The 16,530-nt window shown below is 41.3% G+C and overlaps 1 protein-coding gene across 1 annotated transcript in view; it reads right to left on the minus strand.

Annotated features, from left to right (window-relative positions):
* Window positions 1–11,549: 11,549 nt before the first annotated feature.
* The window catches only part of SLC1A7 (solute carrier family 1 member 7), a 53,428-nt gene continuing 48,447 nt past the window's right edge, over window positions 11,550–16,530 (minus strand). The window contains exons 10-11 of the mRNA XM_030493889.1: window positions 14,099–14,198; window positions 11,550–12,019 (exon numbers count right to left, since the gene is read on the minus strand). Coding sequence (XP_030349749.1) covers window positions 11,783–12,019; window positions 14,099–14,198 — 337 coding nt within the window. The 3' untranslated portion in view covers window positions 11,550–11,782. The remainder of the gene's footprint in view (window positions 12,020–14,098; window positions 14,199–16,530) is intronic.

The raw sequence follows: 16,530 nt of genomic DNA on the forward strand, positions 1-16,530 counted from the left end.
GTTTGCCCATGTGGCAGTTGTGTAAATGTCTCTGAAGGTATGCCCAGAAGATTGAGTAACAACATGCAGCTTAATATATGGGGTAGAATCTTTCACATATTGTAGATCATTCACATTAAGAGTCAGAAGTGAGACGACTAAAGCAAAAGGGATAAGTGAGTGTGGGATGTCTGAGGAGAAAGCTGTTAAGTGTCAAGAGAAATTTGTTTAGTTCCAGTCTGGAGACAGTACCTGCTGTCATACTGTCTTTAAAGCCTCATCTATTTTGTGGTGTGGAGTATTCTCAGCTCCTGTGGGAATCAAGGAAATTAAAGAAACCGAGGAAAAGAAGACCTACAGAGGTACCTGGATAGCAAGTTTCTATTTTGATTATAATGTCCTTCATCTGAGGCAGCTAATCTGCTTGATGAAATGGTCTTTTCTTTTGAGGATTTCTGATTGAACACATGTTGTTTTGCATACTGCATTCCAGGATTTACTTGGAAACACAGTTGGCTCAGTTTTTTACCAGCTGTTTTTCCTGCTGGAGAAGATCTAGTTCCACGCTCTCCCTTTGCGTTCCCATAGCACATGACAGCCATTTCAGGCTGATATTTCCTACCTTAGACAATCCAACACAATCATGAATCATAGAAGGAAAGATTGCTTCCTGAAAAAAAACCAAATAAAACCAAAACTTGACCCTAAAAATTGCAAAACCCCCCACATTCTTTAATTTCAGCTATACAGCTGAGCAATAAAATAGCCTTCTAACTGACTTTTGGGGTAGATTTCTGTGTAAGATGTTTACAGAATACAGCTCAAATCAATTAGCTATTTCCAGCAAACCCCACTGGAAGTTCTGCTGGTCTTTGGTGAAATAAACCTATTTATTATACTCCTGAAGAAGCTGAGAATATGTAGATTTGTACAGTTTTATGGAGAACAGTGCAATTATCTTTAAACTGCAGCCCCTTATACTGTGATTCTATGGGAAGTCAGGTGCCCCAGACTCCCTTCGAATCCCTTGAGAGTCTGATGTGGTAAATTCAGGGGCGAAGGTACATTTTAGCACCTTGTAATATCAGGCCCAAAATTTCAGGATGATACGTAGACTGTTAAACTTCTTAATCAAGTGACAGCCCTTTCCAGAGAGACCCACCTACAGCATACCCTGTAGACCAAGTAGAGTTAGGAAACCCTTTTCCAAGTTTATTTCAAACTAATTGCACACTGAATCTGTCCTTTAAAGGAGAGAATGGTTTCAAGCAGAGGGGAAAAAAAAGAAGGTATCTCTCTTCCCCAGTAAAAGCCTCAAAACCCAAGAAGAATGTCTATTGATTGTCATGTAAGAGATTGATGAGGGAGAACCACAGGCTTGATTCATCACTTATCTGGTACCGTCACCTATGACATTGGACATAAAGCTATCAAACCAAAATGGTAGTTTCTTTCTTTCAAAGTAATAAGAGGCCCCATGAGAGATGATAAGGAATAGTCAGTAGTCCACAAGACTAAGCCCACATTTATGGCCATGGGTAGTACCTGTAATTTGAAGGGTCTTTATTATTGTCTTCAGTGAAAATGAGGGAAGTTCGGAAGTTGGCCTCTTCATAAGCCACAAAGTTGGGCCAGAGATAACACAGCTATTGTTTTCATTAACTTTATTCTGTAAATTGCTTAGATTTGGGAAAGAGCAGAACAGAAAGTTCTTCAGGCTGAGATAGATGTATGGATAGTGAAAACATTCAGTTGGCAACTTTATTCGTAAGTATGCATTTGCACATGCTTTGTATTCATGTGTGGTCAGCATGCAAACTGAGATACAAGTTTATTTGCTGTTCTAAAGGCATCATTACAGAGGATATTGCAAAAAATTGGGAGGGAAATGGGATTTCTTTTTGAGATTGGATATGATTTTTTACAGCAGCAGGAGTACAAATGCAGCATGTGAGCTATCAAGAACTCAGCAGGTGCCAAAAATAGCCCCTGGATAAAGAGCTTTGATTTCAGAGAGTGGGCATGTAGCCTGGCTGCATCTGCAGCGTGGATGGGCCATTCTGCAGCCCTTCTTCCCTTAACCCCATTCCTTCAGGCTGCTCACCCACATAGCCATCCCCTCCAAGGACTGGGGCACACGACATGCTCCCCTTGCTCCTGCCCCATACCACTCCACCCCACTGGCTTGTTACTTAGGGGCCTCCCAGAGAAAAGGCTAAGGATGACTGTATCTTCCCCAGAGGTTTTATCTCCCCACAAGGGGGGTACGGCCCCTTTTCCTGCCCTGGGTGCTGGGAGGGGGCTGCAGGGCCCGCGCTGAGGTGCTGGGGATCAGACTGGATGTGGGGAGCCTGTTTCCCTCTGCTCCCCACATTCACAGAAGTGGAGGGCTCCTCTTGCCCCAGATGAGCAAAAAGGCCTCACAAAGGAGCTGACACCATCCCGCCTGCTGTGAGGAGAGGAGAAGCCCTGGCCATGGCAGCTCCTCTGTGGAGAGGGAAGTGGCACAAGGCTGTTGGCTCCTCCAAGATGGCGCCCTGGCACAAGGCTAAGGCCATCCCTCCTCCAAGATGGCTCCCTGTGAGCCCCTCTTCAAGGAACAACAGGACCTCATGGGTGACCTTCAGTCCTCAGCTGGCAGAAAGGGTGAGTTGTGGGGGATGCCAGCAGCCGTGCTGCCAGGGAGGGAGGCAGGGTGAGGGGCTGGGAGGGCCAAGCGCCATTGTGGTGTGGTGAGGGTGCCCCTGCTCTGCCCTAAGGGCCTTGCCACGCCATGCTGTGTGGTGTTTGGGGTTTGAGTTTTATGTTTAATGAAAAAGAGGTGCTTTATACAGTAAGTGGATACTCTTCTAGGGAAAAATGAGTGAAGAAAGAAAAAAAAGAACTCCAAAGGAAAACTTTTAACTACATTTGAATGGGGATGTAGTGGGGCAGGAGGGAGGCTGCAAAGTGGTCCCTTGGGGCAGCGGCGGCAGCTCCTAACAAAAACTGCAGTCTTCTGGCAGCAGCACAGCATCTCTGCAGGGCTGCTTCCCCCAAGAGCTGCCAGCCGCCCTCCTCGCAGTCAGCTCTGGGTCAGGCAGCCATGCCCGGGGGGGCTGAAGATTTACTGGATCATCTGAACAAAAGAATAACTGCTCTGGGGACTTGGAGATTGTTTTTCTTAGCTCCCTCCCATAAATACTACAGGATTGTCCATTAAAAGGGCAGTTGGGGAAAGGATCATCCAACTCCTCCAGATGCTGAAGAGTCGGGCTGGCAGGCCTGCTCCTAAGGCATCTGTGGTGCAAACCCTCTCCCCTTCTGCTGCTTTGCAAGATGGATAGAGGGGACTTTTGCCTGAAAAGGCTGAGAATCTGGAGTAGCAGAAGTCAGGTATGTACAGGAGTGAGGCTATGGACCTGCATTAACAAAGTGAATGAGAACAGGAAGTGTCCTCCCCTCTGGGACCCAACTGCCATTTCTTCTGCTCCTCAGTGGCCCACACAATGGGGAGGCAGGAGGGGCATGGTCGAAGCTTCATGATTGTTCTCTTTCAACAGCAGTTCCTGATGGTTATTCCCTCTCCTTTGTAAAATGTTTCTCTGCAGCTTTCTTGTAGGCCCCTTTAGGTACTGGAATGCTGCTGTAAGGTCTTGTTTATATATGTAAGAGTTTAGATGATGATGCTGTTTGTCACCATGTTGATTGAGGCCACTAACATTTTTACAACTTTTGCTTACAAAAAAAGTAATAAGAATAAAGACATAATTTCACAAATAATATTTTTGATGGGAAGCAGTCTTTTGGAAAGCTTCTGTGATACAGCCCAATATCCTAGTAATTTATTTCATTCTATACCGTAGTATCGGTGAGTCTTTCTTGGTTTTAAGAATAGTTCTTGGGTTTAAGAATAGTTGTCCTAAGAACTTAAACATATAGAATTTTATATAATATGAATTTAGCCTTGTTTTTTCCAGATATTTCCTAGCCTAATGGGAATAATTTATGGAGGTCATTGTAATTGCTTTATTATGTTGCTAACATAAGAACAGTGAGTAAATTCCCTAAAGAACTCCATTTCATTTAGTGAGGAAAATACTGGTGTGCCCTGTAGCTCTGATTCATACTGCTATTGTAAAGTCAGCCAGCTGTGAGATGTATGTGGAGGATGGATGATAAATGTGTTCTAATAATCCAGTATACAAAGTGTTTCCATAAAAATTCTTCAGTAGTATCCAAGGACATTAAACAGTCCATCAATAAAGTCCTTCTTCAAATGGTTGTGAATCAGGCAAAGGCAGTTTTAATGCACAGTTATACAGTCTATCTCAAGTTTTCCCCGTGGTAGTTCCAGAATCTGTTTTTAGCATATGATTATGATACTACCGAGAACGTTGCTTCTGATAAAAACTGAGTTTGATTTGCAGTATTCTCAGCTTCAGTTGCTGAAATGAAATGAATGAGTCTCATGCTTTTATTACTTAGGATATAAGTGTTTGTTGACAGTCATCAAAGAAATTAGCTTTAAAACATCTTGACTTAGGATGTATCTTTTTTGCAGGATTCAATTAACCTTGATTACTTAAACAGTACTTTAGATCTCCCCTTCTTTGTGGTGGACCTCTGTTTTGGGTCTGTTTAATTCAGATGCAGTAGTGGGATAAAACTCTAAGCACTACTGATGTGCTGAAGACAGGAGAGTTGCTGCACCGAGAGGCACCCTCATCATCCACAGCTTAAAAGATTTGGCACTGGAAGACTCACTTTGGTTGTTCCTACTCTCTCTGTAAAGCAGGTAGGAAAAAACAGAGTGAATCTTCCAATGCCAAACCAGGCAGGAACAACTGAAGTGAGTCTTCCAGGTCGTTCCCATCTGCTTTTAGAGAGGGGACAAACAAAACATCTGGGATGCAGATAATCTCTAATACCCTTTGTGAAATTTGCTTTGGAGAGCTGCAGATTACTTGCTCAGAAAGTACCGTCTCGAGCTGTACATCAGTCCTGTGCACTGCACCAGTGGGAAAACAACTGAGAATGAGCAGTCACAGGGGAAATTCTCCATCAGAGAGCTTTGAGCCTTTCTGAACTTTCTGCTGGAGCCAGCTCCAACCACAGTGCTGGCCTGATACATCCTGTCCATCCAGATTCCTCCTTCCCCAGATATTTGGCTAGGAATGATTTCATGTCAGATAAATGCTTTCTTCTATTAAAAAACCTGAGAAGATTGGATGATTTATTCTAAAACAAAAATCATACATTTCCTGAATAAACTTTAAATAAAATGTAGACTATCCAAATCTCTGTACTTTGTTTTCAACAAAAGCCATGAAATATAGAAGAACTATTTAAAATATTTAAATGGAAAAGAAGATGGAAGATTAGGGTTGAAAATACTCGGTTTGACTTAGTTCTGTATAATCTCCACATGTTTCTAATAGCCTCGTGGTAAAACCCAATAAAACCACTAGAAGCAATGAAATCATAATGAAACATCTCGAGGTCAATCTTGTTTTTCTTTTGGTTTTGCCGTTTAGCCCATACAGTATTTGTAGCAGATGTAATGTGAGAGATCTGTGAACATAAAACACTTCTTATTTTGCTTCCCCTGCTTTTTCCATCTTATTAAAATACCCTTCTTTGGGGTGGGGGGAAGCTAGAGCTATTATATCCTTATTAGGAAAGTTCAAAAGCAAGAATTAACTACAGTGAGTTTCATGTGGTGGGTCAGATCCTGGCTTTCAGCTTGTGTTGTGTGCAGACACACGCAAGTGTACATTTCATTCCTAAATGAAATGCAGATACCTCTTTGTGGTGAAAGATGACTGCTTTTAAAGCAACAGATGCAGAACTCTACCTTGCAGAAGAAAAACTCCTATGATGGAACCTGTAAAGCAAAACTGTGATCTACCCTGAGCACATCTGTAATTCCCAGTGGCATGGGAAGTCTAGGGTTCTGTAATGACTTAATCGAAAGCACTTCAGGAACAGTATTTGCTTGTTCTTGTGCTAGGCTGAGTGCTGTATGCTAGTTTGGAAAGAAGGACAGCGTGCCCTACCACCAAAAGTCTTTGCGGGACTACAAGTAAGTTTTCATCATATCACAAAGAGAAGAAGGAAAGGAGTTGTTCTATTAACTGCATAGTCTTTTCCAGTTGTTTTCAGTGAGTGAGAGGTAGCCAAGAATTAGCTGTGAAGGGATGACCTGTGAGTCACAGATATGGATACCTGCAGATCTGACTTTAGTGGCTGTCCACCAGCAGCAGCTTTGTGAGGGATGGCTTCCTCTGTCCCTACATCTGCAGCTGTTTGTACCTTCTCATCTTGGAGCCAGCATGAATAGGAAGTTTGATTTCTATTGAGAAGAAATGATTAAACACTTTTCACCCAGCAACACTCACCGTCTTGTCTTCCTGAAGCCTTCTTTATTCATTCCCCAAAATACCACTCTCCCAGTAACAGATTGCTATGATTTTACTTTGACAGCCTGTAAAATATCTAAAATATCTTGTGACACAAATCTGCCAAAAGTCTCAGCTGTGCCCAATCCGTTCCTATCCATCATCTTCTAGGCTGTGGAGATGCAACTGTTGCTACTTTATAAATGATGGAATCTGAGGTTTTGTCACTTCAAACAGGAGCCTGGCAATTCCTGTGAATATTGTGAGTAGTGAGCCTGTGCTTCGAGAGAGATAGAAGTGGCTAATCCAAGGTAATCATATGTCTTATATAACTGCCTGAGTCTTCAGCTGATTTATCCTTACCATGTAACACCCTGCTGAATGAGAAAACTGCTTTTTCTCTGTTTATGGATGGGAAGCAAACCCTGAGTTCTTGTGGTCACTTGACCATGAGATCACATGAGAAGTCTGAGGCAGTGAATAATGAACTGAATTTAAGCAGTGACCACCCTTCCTGTTCTATTGATCTCATCTGTTTGGGGTTTTGTGAGACAAACCCTCTTGTAAATTCCAAAAGTATCAATCAGTATGCTCCAAAGTAGTTGGTGAGGAATGTAGTTTTGAGCATCTATCACCTTCTTAGTTGTATGTGAAATCACAGCCTAAAGTGAGAAGTTTAATACGTGTATTTAATTTGCAGATCATCCCTTAGTGAATGGATGAGTTAAGTTAATGCATTAAGTTTGTCTATAGTGGGGCCTCTCTTTCAAATGCAGCACAGTCAGATATTTTCCAGCCATGATTATTGCAAGAAGATGTGTTCCCCCACTGCAAGACAGGCAGCAGGAGCATCCCTGTAGGAAAACCTGCACTGTTTTCCCTCCTCGCTGTATTTAGTCCTCAGCCGGAGGGCTGTGATCTCAGCCAGCTTAGTGCCTGGAGGGGAACAGCAGCAATTCCTCATTGCCAGTTCGACCGTAATGAAAGATAGCTGTCTGGATGTGAAAACACACCTGGTCCTTCAGTAGACACAGACACGGGAGTACTTAGCAGTGGGCAAGATCAAAGGCAGCCTGAGTTTTCCAAATTCAATTCATTTCCCAGGTTACACATTTTGCTTGCACACACCAACCACCTTCTGCTAGTAGTTACCTCATTTTTATGGAAAGCACAGAAAGGACTGAGGTCATTTCCAAGGCCATCCATCTGGCTTGAAGATGAAGCTTTCCATCTGCTTTGAAAGTATTATGGATCAGTTTTCTATTGTTAAAAATGAACTAAAATTAATGTTTGCTGTAGAATTGAAAGCAAGAGCTCATCTAACAGGGATGTTACTGCGTTTTCTGAGTGCTCCACAATTAGCAGTATAGCATGAGGGGAGCCTACAATTTAATGTTTCATCTAATTATTTAGATCATCATTTGTATGGTGGGATACATATTCAGGCAGCACAAAGAAAGCTTAGCTACATATAAATCATTTAAGCTCCATCTTATTGATATTATCTTAGTTGATATTAAGACTAGCTGAGAATATGAGCAACTCTATTAGTTCCATAAGATTCTGTATTTGGGTTGGCAACCAAAAGCTCTTAGAAGTTAGTGAGATGTGGAAGTGCTCTGGTTGTGTCTCTTTCTCCCAGCTCTAATTCTTGCACATGGATTTAACACTTCAAAACTTCCTTAGCATTGGCAGAATCCTCAAGAACCTGGTTTAAGATGTCTTTAAGGATGTTTTTATGCCCCAACAATCTGCAGTGGCTTCTTGCCTCCCAGTAGCATCTCTAGAGCAATGAAGCTGCAAAATAACCAGCAGAAAACTTTTGTCTCTGATAATTATGTGTTAATTTGGGTTATTTCCCAATTTATTTCTTCCATAGCTGTATACAATGCACCACTCTTCTTAACCATCTTCTCTCCCTCCTCAACACTCTCCTCTAGTGTGTCTTAAGTATACTTTTATTGGCTAAGTTCCCTTTCTTTTTAGCAGGGGGAGGCAACTTCAAAATAAGATTGAACATTGCCAGTTATGAAATATGTTCTTTCCACATATACTTGAGATTATTCCATGCAAACTGTTGTAATTAGTGATTGATTGATTGATCTTTTTCATATGAAAGTTTTGAGACTATAAAGGTCACGTTTGTTTTTATGCTCTGAAAGTAGGAGAAATATATTTACCAACACAAAGCTTGCACTCTAACTTGATAAGCAACAGCTTCATTATTTTTGTTGGAAGGAAGTGTGATTATAGCTGGAAAATATGAACAGATCCATGCATGCAATTATCATATGGAAGCTTCTGCTAGCCTAATTGCACTGTGTGTCAAGCTGCTTGACAACAAACACTGTGAGACACAGAAAATAGCTAACATAAAGGAAAACTTACCATCAAAATTATTTTACCTTCTGTGTTTGCCTCTCCCCAGTTAACAGCAGGGTCTTGTGTTCAGTACAGGAGGACTGTTGTAGCAGTCAGATGCTCCAGTCAAGGTCACACGTCACTAAGCAACAAAGAACTAAAGTGCTCTAGGCCTATAGTTAGCAGTATTTATACCACAAATAATAAAGTTAGGTGAGAAACTGGACCACTGCCTTCCTCCCAGCTGTAGTGCGAGGCACGTATTAGTATAAACCACAAGTTTTAAAGATGTGAACAATAGAATGTAAAAACCCCCAAACAACTGCATTTCAAATTTGCAGAGCGAAACTGGACATTCTTTGAATAGGGTTTGAATGAAGAAGGCTAATTTTAAAAGAGCCTCTTGATTCCATAAAAAATATGCCCTCACACCCAACACTTCCACATTCCCTACTTGCCAGAGTGTAAAGGGCACACTTGTGGTTTTCTTTGTCGTGTAGGACTTGTGTGGAACTGAAGTTCTCCTTGTAGAAGTCGCAGCTTCTTAGCACTGGGGTTGACTTCGACCTCTTGAGACATGACTAAGCTGAAGAGTGTCAGACTATGTAAACTGTCTCAGAGAAGCAGACAAAAGGGTTTACACTTTGTAGTTAGCCAAAGGTCGTAGGTGGCTGGAGAAGGTGGTGGTGGTAAGGCTAGCAGCACTTTCTGCTTGGCAGACCATGGCACTTTGGCACCGTGTGTGGGCAGACTCATCCAAAACCATTTAGTTTGGAACTACTCATTTCAAATCTTGGATCTACTTAGCATCTTTCTTCATGATTTTTATCTATGCAAAGTGATTGTAAAGTGATGACTGGCAGGGTTTTACTATCACTTCACATAGTTAACTGTGAAGTAACTAACTGTATGAAGTTAAAACTTTGCGTTTTCTTTGCTGGCAAAGGCACATGTGCTTACGCTGCTTCATTCCTGGCTGCTTGTTCTTGTCCCTGTGTTACCCCTTCACTTGGGTTGACACAACTGTCTGTTAGGACTGTGCTGAAAACATATGTGTACTGGTTTGAATTAAAAGTACTTCTCATCTGATTCCTCATCTGGTTTCATAAATAATTGGGTCTGTACAGCTAGGAGAGGAGAGGAGGCAGTGCAGGGAGGAATGCATAGCTGGGGAAGGAGGAAGGGGACCTCCAGGAGCTATCAGTGCTGCTGAGATGAAAGGATCAGATGCTGTGTTTGTCAGGTCATGCTTCTGCCCATTCACAGAGGCACAGACCAGCCTGAGCTCTCCTAAATCACCCATTTTAATGGCACTCCATAAAGTAGATCCATTATAGGACATGTTCAGGAGCAAATTTTTCTCAATTATTTCAGTTCTTTCCTATTCTTTTGTTCTGTGTTTGTTGTTTTCACTCTAGGATCAAATAAAGAAAATAGTTATCAACTGTGTGTATTTTCTAATGAATACATCATTTCTCAGGAACCATAGGTGAATAAGATGTGTGTTTGTTCTTTCTGGCTTTACCATTTGGTATTTAAACTACCCATATAGACCCCTCTGAGGCAACTAATTAGTGCATGGCAAAAGAAATAGTCTGAACAGCAGCCCTCAAAGAAGAGGTAAATATCCACTTCCAAGGAAAACCATAAATCATGTACATGAAGCACCTCTGCTTCTGGTGAGTGCAGAAATTGTCCTTTTTGACTGGCTTATTTTTACTCTACAGATGAGAGAAGCATATTATAATACAAGACACGTTATCTGAAACTGATATGCCACAAGTAGCTAAACATAGTATGTCAAGTGTATTGGTATGAACTAGTATGTCATCTCTGGATTGAATCCCACCGTTTGAGAAGGTCTCCTCACTTCCACTCTCCATTCTGGCACAGAACTAAGCAGACACTAAGAGCAGAAGTGCATGGACAGCCTGTTTTTAAATGGCAGGTTTATTAAAAATGTTCTCTATCACAAACATTGGAAACATACTCAGCAGATTTTATTGTAACTGAAAGATTCAGTAGACAGTGGAAAGGGAGTAACTGTCAATGTAGATCAACCACTGAATTATGAGAAATACCAGGCCAGTTCCCACAGCAAGCTCATAAAAAAAACCCCATATTACTCAGCATCATCGGGTTCCAGTTTGTGTCCCGTCTGCTCTTAGGATGAAGCATATGGTTCATGAGCTTGAGCTTTGGGTTTATACATATTTACAGTAGAACAGCCTACAGATTACAGGAGAGGACACATTAGCACCAGTGCTTACGGATTAGGGCTCACACCACCTCTGCCACTGCAGGTGCATGGTACTGACTCTACTGAAGAGTTAGGTTAAAAAAAGGTTCATAAATCTGGCACTTGGAAGGCAAACTGTGCTCTGCAGTGACCTAGGAATTCTTTGTGTTATGTATCACACCTGAATGCCTCTCTCTGAAGGCTGCCCATCAGAATTACCTTAATGTGCTGTCTTGCAAAACTGCATGCTCTGCTTCACCTCTGCTTGAAGTGTTATTTAGTAACATATGTAACCCCTTGAGATCAGGGAATCAGTGTGATTTTCTTACTGCTGTTCTAAAACTAAGCACAAACTCTGTATTTAGCGAATATTAGACAAAACCTTTAGCAGTCTTGATGAAACATAGCAAAAAATACATAAACCACATAGCAAAAAATCTACATAAATACAGTGTTCATAATTACTCAGAGTCACAAAAAAAAGGCTTTGGTTAGAAAATAAAAAGGGTCAAATAAAAAAACTTCAAAAAAAAGAAGCCAAAGGAGTGTCAAATACTATATCGGAGTCAAATGAGTGCAGAATAAACCAGTAGTTGTCCATTAGTTATGTTTTTCAGTATTAAAATCTTCCACCTAAAGAAGCCCATGTCTCGTGCAAGCTGTGTGCCTTTCCTGATGGTCACAGCTGGTCTCCTGCTCCAGTACAAGCAGAGTGGCGATAATTCCACGTTTTCCTGTTCAAGGCAAAGAGTCCCTCTTCCAGCTGTGAGGTAGAGATTGGTTATCAGGTCACTGGGGTAGGAGATACCCCTGAGTGTAGCAGTTACACGTTTGTTTCTAGTTCATTTATTTCAATAGTGCAGTGGTCTTTACTGTTGGATTTCTTAGTGTGATTCTCCACTGGACTTTCTTCTTGCTCCACTTGTACAGGTATGTGGTGCTGAAACGCTTTCACTGTTTCTGGTCCACGAGATGCATTCATAGTCTTCACACAGCCATTTCTCTGGTAAGCCACAATCTGATGGACGTTAATAGGCTTAGTTTCACAGATCAATGGCACCTATGTGAAAAGCATTAAGATCTGGAATACTGCCACTGTGTGCTGTATACAAAAGGAAAGGAATTTTTACTTTGAAAGCCTGTGGTCTGCTTTACATTCACCAGGATTACCTAGGGGCTCCACAGACTTTCAGGACCTATTTCTCATATACACTAAAGCATCTTTTGCACCATCTGGATAAAGTGAAGGTGTCTCTAAGTATTTAAAAATGCAAATTCTATCACAACTCTCTTTTAACTTATAGTCATAACTGTTTGCATCAGTAAAGCAATAAAAGTACCATAGATAAAGACTAGAATTTCAGGACTAAGTTTGAGGGAGATGGACTCGCCATGACCAGTACGCTCAGCTTTGGGCAGTGCTTGCTCTTGAGTGCAATTACACAGACCAGTAAGTCATTTGTTGGTGCCTTCTGCCTTTCTTCTAACCCAATAAAGTAACACCTGTCTTTTCAGTTTGCACTGTTTCAAAAGAAATAAAGGGGATTTTATTGACTGATTCGTGAGTTAAATATTGAAGTGTTCTTTAAATCAAACCAGAAGTTCTGATGGGGAAAATAAGACGTAAATACTGGCAGAGAAACAAGGTGGGCTTGCAGCTGAGAAAATTTGGCCTTTGGGTATACATTACTAAGTCCACATATTATGCAGCCAAAATATATGGCAGACTAATGGTATATTTTAATATAAATATAGAGCATGAGGCAAAGAAAAATCTCATCACAGATGACTATATAATCCCTTAAGAGGGATTTTATATTCTTGAAACATCTCTTCTTGAGTTCTGAGTGAGTTCTAAATACAGCAATGAAATGTCAGGAGGCCTGTGTTATGCAGGAACTCAGACAACACTTCTGGCTTTGTAACATACCTTACCATTAGGTTGTATGTTTATTTTTTTTGTAGCTAGCTCTATGTGTAGCTCATATATTCAGGCCTAATCCTGTCATCAGTAATTACTGCAGGTGCTAAGTACCTCAGGGGATAAAGGCCTGTCTTTCTGTATAAAGCTTGAAAAAGCAGGAATTTTAAATGCTTATTGCAGGAAGGCATGAGAATGGGATTTACCAGGACTGTCTGTAAAATAGGAGAAATAATAATAGAAATAAAACTTTGCTATTCATACTGTTGTTCTTTGTAGAACACTATAAGTGATGCACAGAACTGAAACATGCTTTGTGAAAATCAGTTCTCCTGAAGAAACATTTCTCTCTTTGTGCGAGAAAGGTAGTTATGCCATGAGCTGACATGGTTGGAGATTAGCACCTCCGAGCATGATGGGCTTCTGGAATTAGGAATCTCCTTTGGCAAGGAGTTGAAAGAAGATCATGAGAAGGAGTTCCTGGTGTGAGGAAAGACTGAATGATGCATGCCAAGGAGGAAGATAAAAAAGCATAGGAGTGGAGGGAGGCAGGGGCAGAATATGTGTGGTGTATGGAATAAGAAGGAAAACCAAAGATGTAAGGAGGGACTTGTATTAAATATAGAAGGCATGAAGATGCCTGAGAATTAAGTGTAGAATGGAGCAATGTGCTTGTGCTAGTCCAGAAAGGAAATAATTGCAGTGGTGCCTTCAGATTATGCTAACACAGACTTCTGAAACACCCAGGGTAGTTGCTTTTGTTGTGAGCTTACTGATGAGGCATGTACACACTCATGGGTACCTTTACCTCCCCCTACACACAAACACTCAAGGATATTTGTCACCCTGCTCTGTTGCTGGTCACATTTTCAGAAGCAGGATGACTTACTGGCCAGTCGGGACTTGGCTACTGAGTGTAGGACTTGAGTTCCAGCCTCTCGTGCATTTGCAGGGCAGTTCAGCTGCTTCTCCTGCTCCCAGCCCTGTGTGCCAGACACAGCTGGCTGGCAAGCTTTGAGCTTGAGTGGCTTTTGTGCATGACCTCATGCAAAAGGACCCTTCCACCCCATCTGGCTGAGCAGCACATTGCCCAATTCTGCCCTCTCTCTGAAACACCCTTTATAAACTAGATGAAACAACCATGGGAGGCTGAGAGCTCGCAGGTTCTTTGCCATAACACGGCACACGCTGGCGCACCCCGGCTCATAGCGCTGTTACCTCATCGCCATCCTTGATAAACTCCTTCCGGCAGATGTGGGCCATGATCCCAGCAGCCAGCGCATCGCCCAGGACATTGATCATTGTTCTAAACCTGTCACTGGAAAATGAAATAGTAATGGTAAGTTGTCGGCTCTTTGGGTACATTCCTAGTCCTGCATCACTGCAGTAATTACAGCTGAAGGCCAGTTTCACTGGTTTTATGAGTTAACAAGGTTAGAAGTGGTAGTAAGGAGTTTGGCACAGGGCAGCCACTAGTTACTGAGCTCAGTGTATGTGCTGTGCTGTGCTGCCACGTACTTTAATTTGTAACAGCTAACCAGAGCAGCTCTGCCTCCCTATACGTGCAAGTTGATTCAGTGCTAAAAAGGTTTAAAGGTTTAACACAGCAGATCAAGACTGCATTTATGTCTGAGGTTTTGTGCTAAGGTCCGGTATTATGGCCTGATTTGGAGCCTAGTGCTTGCAAATATCCTAATTCAACAAAAGTAGAGGGCACCCAGTACAACCAGTACCTTCTATTAGTTATCAAGGTCCCAATCTCAGCAACCAAAGTGCTAATTAAGAAGAATATTGTATTGGTAGAATGTGCAGAATACAATCAAAATGATTCAGAAGGTTGCTAAATAACTCCACTCACAAATTAAGCAGGCACTGGCCATGTTTGAATCGTTAGATTCTGAGAAAGCTGTGGTTGCTATGGCTACCAGATGGCTCTGAAAGCTTCTTCATTTTCAGTTATCATCTTTTCCAACTTCCATTTAATATGCTTGACAGTACTTTATATATACATTTTCCCTATTTTTGATTTATTAATTGATGGGATCATTTCTTCCCTGTTTACACCACCTACCCACTGCCTAAAAAAATAAATCTATTAAAAGCCAGCTTTTAAATACACAAAAGTAAGTGGTTGTCATAGACAAACGTTACATTTGAAGCAGTTTGGAATCTATTAGTTAAAACTGACGAGATTTCAGATAGATTATCGAGGTTTTAAGTCTGAAATATAGCACGTCTTTTCCAAGAAAAACATACACATCTGAAAACCGTGTCATATTAGTAACTTAATTTATAAATGTGGGTTATAAAATGGAGATTCAGAAATCTCCAGATGTTTGGCTTATTAAAGTCAGTGACCGTCCAATATCAACACTGCCACATCTCTGATCCTGTCTCTTAATGCAGTAAAGAATTGAAACTCTGTGCTGATTCTTTTTCAGATATTTTAGGCATCTACTTTGCATGCAAATGTTGATGCAGTTACTTCGCCTCATTAGCATGAAAGCTCCTGCATGAAACGTTACTGGTGTGTGCAGTTACCCAAATTGCACATGTAATTGCAAGTAACTTCAGCAATAATATTCCACAGCCTACACCTGGATGTGGTTGGTTGCCACAGGGCACCAACCTTTTGGTTTGCTGAATCCTTTTTTCTGATTCCTGCTGTTCTGACTTTGGGTTTTGCCTTGAGGAAAATTCCCACGAGAATATATTAAGAGGGGAAAACCGCTGTTGCAGCACATGCTGATAGGTGTTCCTGCTACACATGGACTTTTCTTTTTCCATGGCTGATCATCAAATTTTGACTGTTGGAAAGATAGATTCTGAGTTGTTAATTTTGGATTGTGCAAAGAGTCAGCTGTGGTAGAGAAGAAGTTGTATGAGCAGAACCCAAGAGTTTGCAAGCCCTTTTGGGCCCTGATTAGCATCTCTTTTGAAGACAGAATTTTTCTGAGGAAACAGGGCACCACACTGAAAATCTGAAGCAGATGGATTGCCTGGCACGTTGTTTGACCAGTTCTGTTCCATGTTTCTGTATGTACGGAGCAGTCTGCACTACTCATGAGTAGAACCACGCTGCACACCACTGACATTTCTATACCAAGAAGCCAACCTGCTGCTAGTGGCATTTGTTTCAGTGCAAACACGTGAGTCAGGTGTCGCAGTGGAATTTTAGCTTTAGATGATATTATTTAAGATGCAAAACTTTTACCTTGTGTTTAATGAATTAGCTGAGAAACATTTTGATGTTCTTTATGTCTCTAAGTACCAGCTAAAGGTATGAAGTTCACGTATATGTTATAGCTACCTAAATGCATTGTAATACCTGCAGGGCATTGTAATGGTATTTCAGTCTCGTGAGATCATCTAACCAGCCTTCTTTAAGCATTCTTCATACTCCAGTACTTCCAAAACTAATACTGAAAATATTCACCATGTCAACCATGTTGACACTTTGCATCTGCAGGCTCTTGAAACCACCAAGTGCCGAAATACAGAAATACACTTTTTGTACGAAAGGTCATCTGCAAAAGACAGAAAATTGGGTCTGTTCCTCACTCACTTTTTAATACCATCTGGAACTATAGCCTGAAAAAGTGTTTTGTCTGTTGTTTTGAAAAGTTTTGTAAGACAAAAAGAACCCTAAT

Source organism: Strigops habroptila, chromosome 8, assembly GCF_004027225.2.
Source record: "Strigops habroptila isolate Jane chromosome 8, bStrHab1.2.pri, whole genome shotgun sequence".
NCBI classification, from domain to species: domain Eukaryota; kingdom Metazoa; phylum Chordata; class Aves; order Psittaciformes; family Psittacidae; genus Strigops; species Strigops habroptila.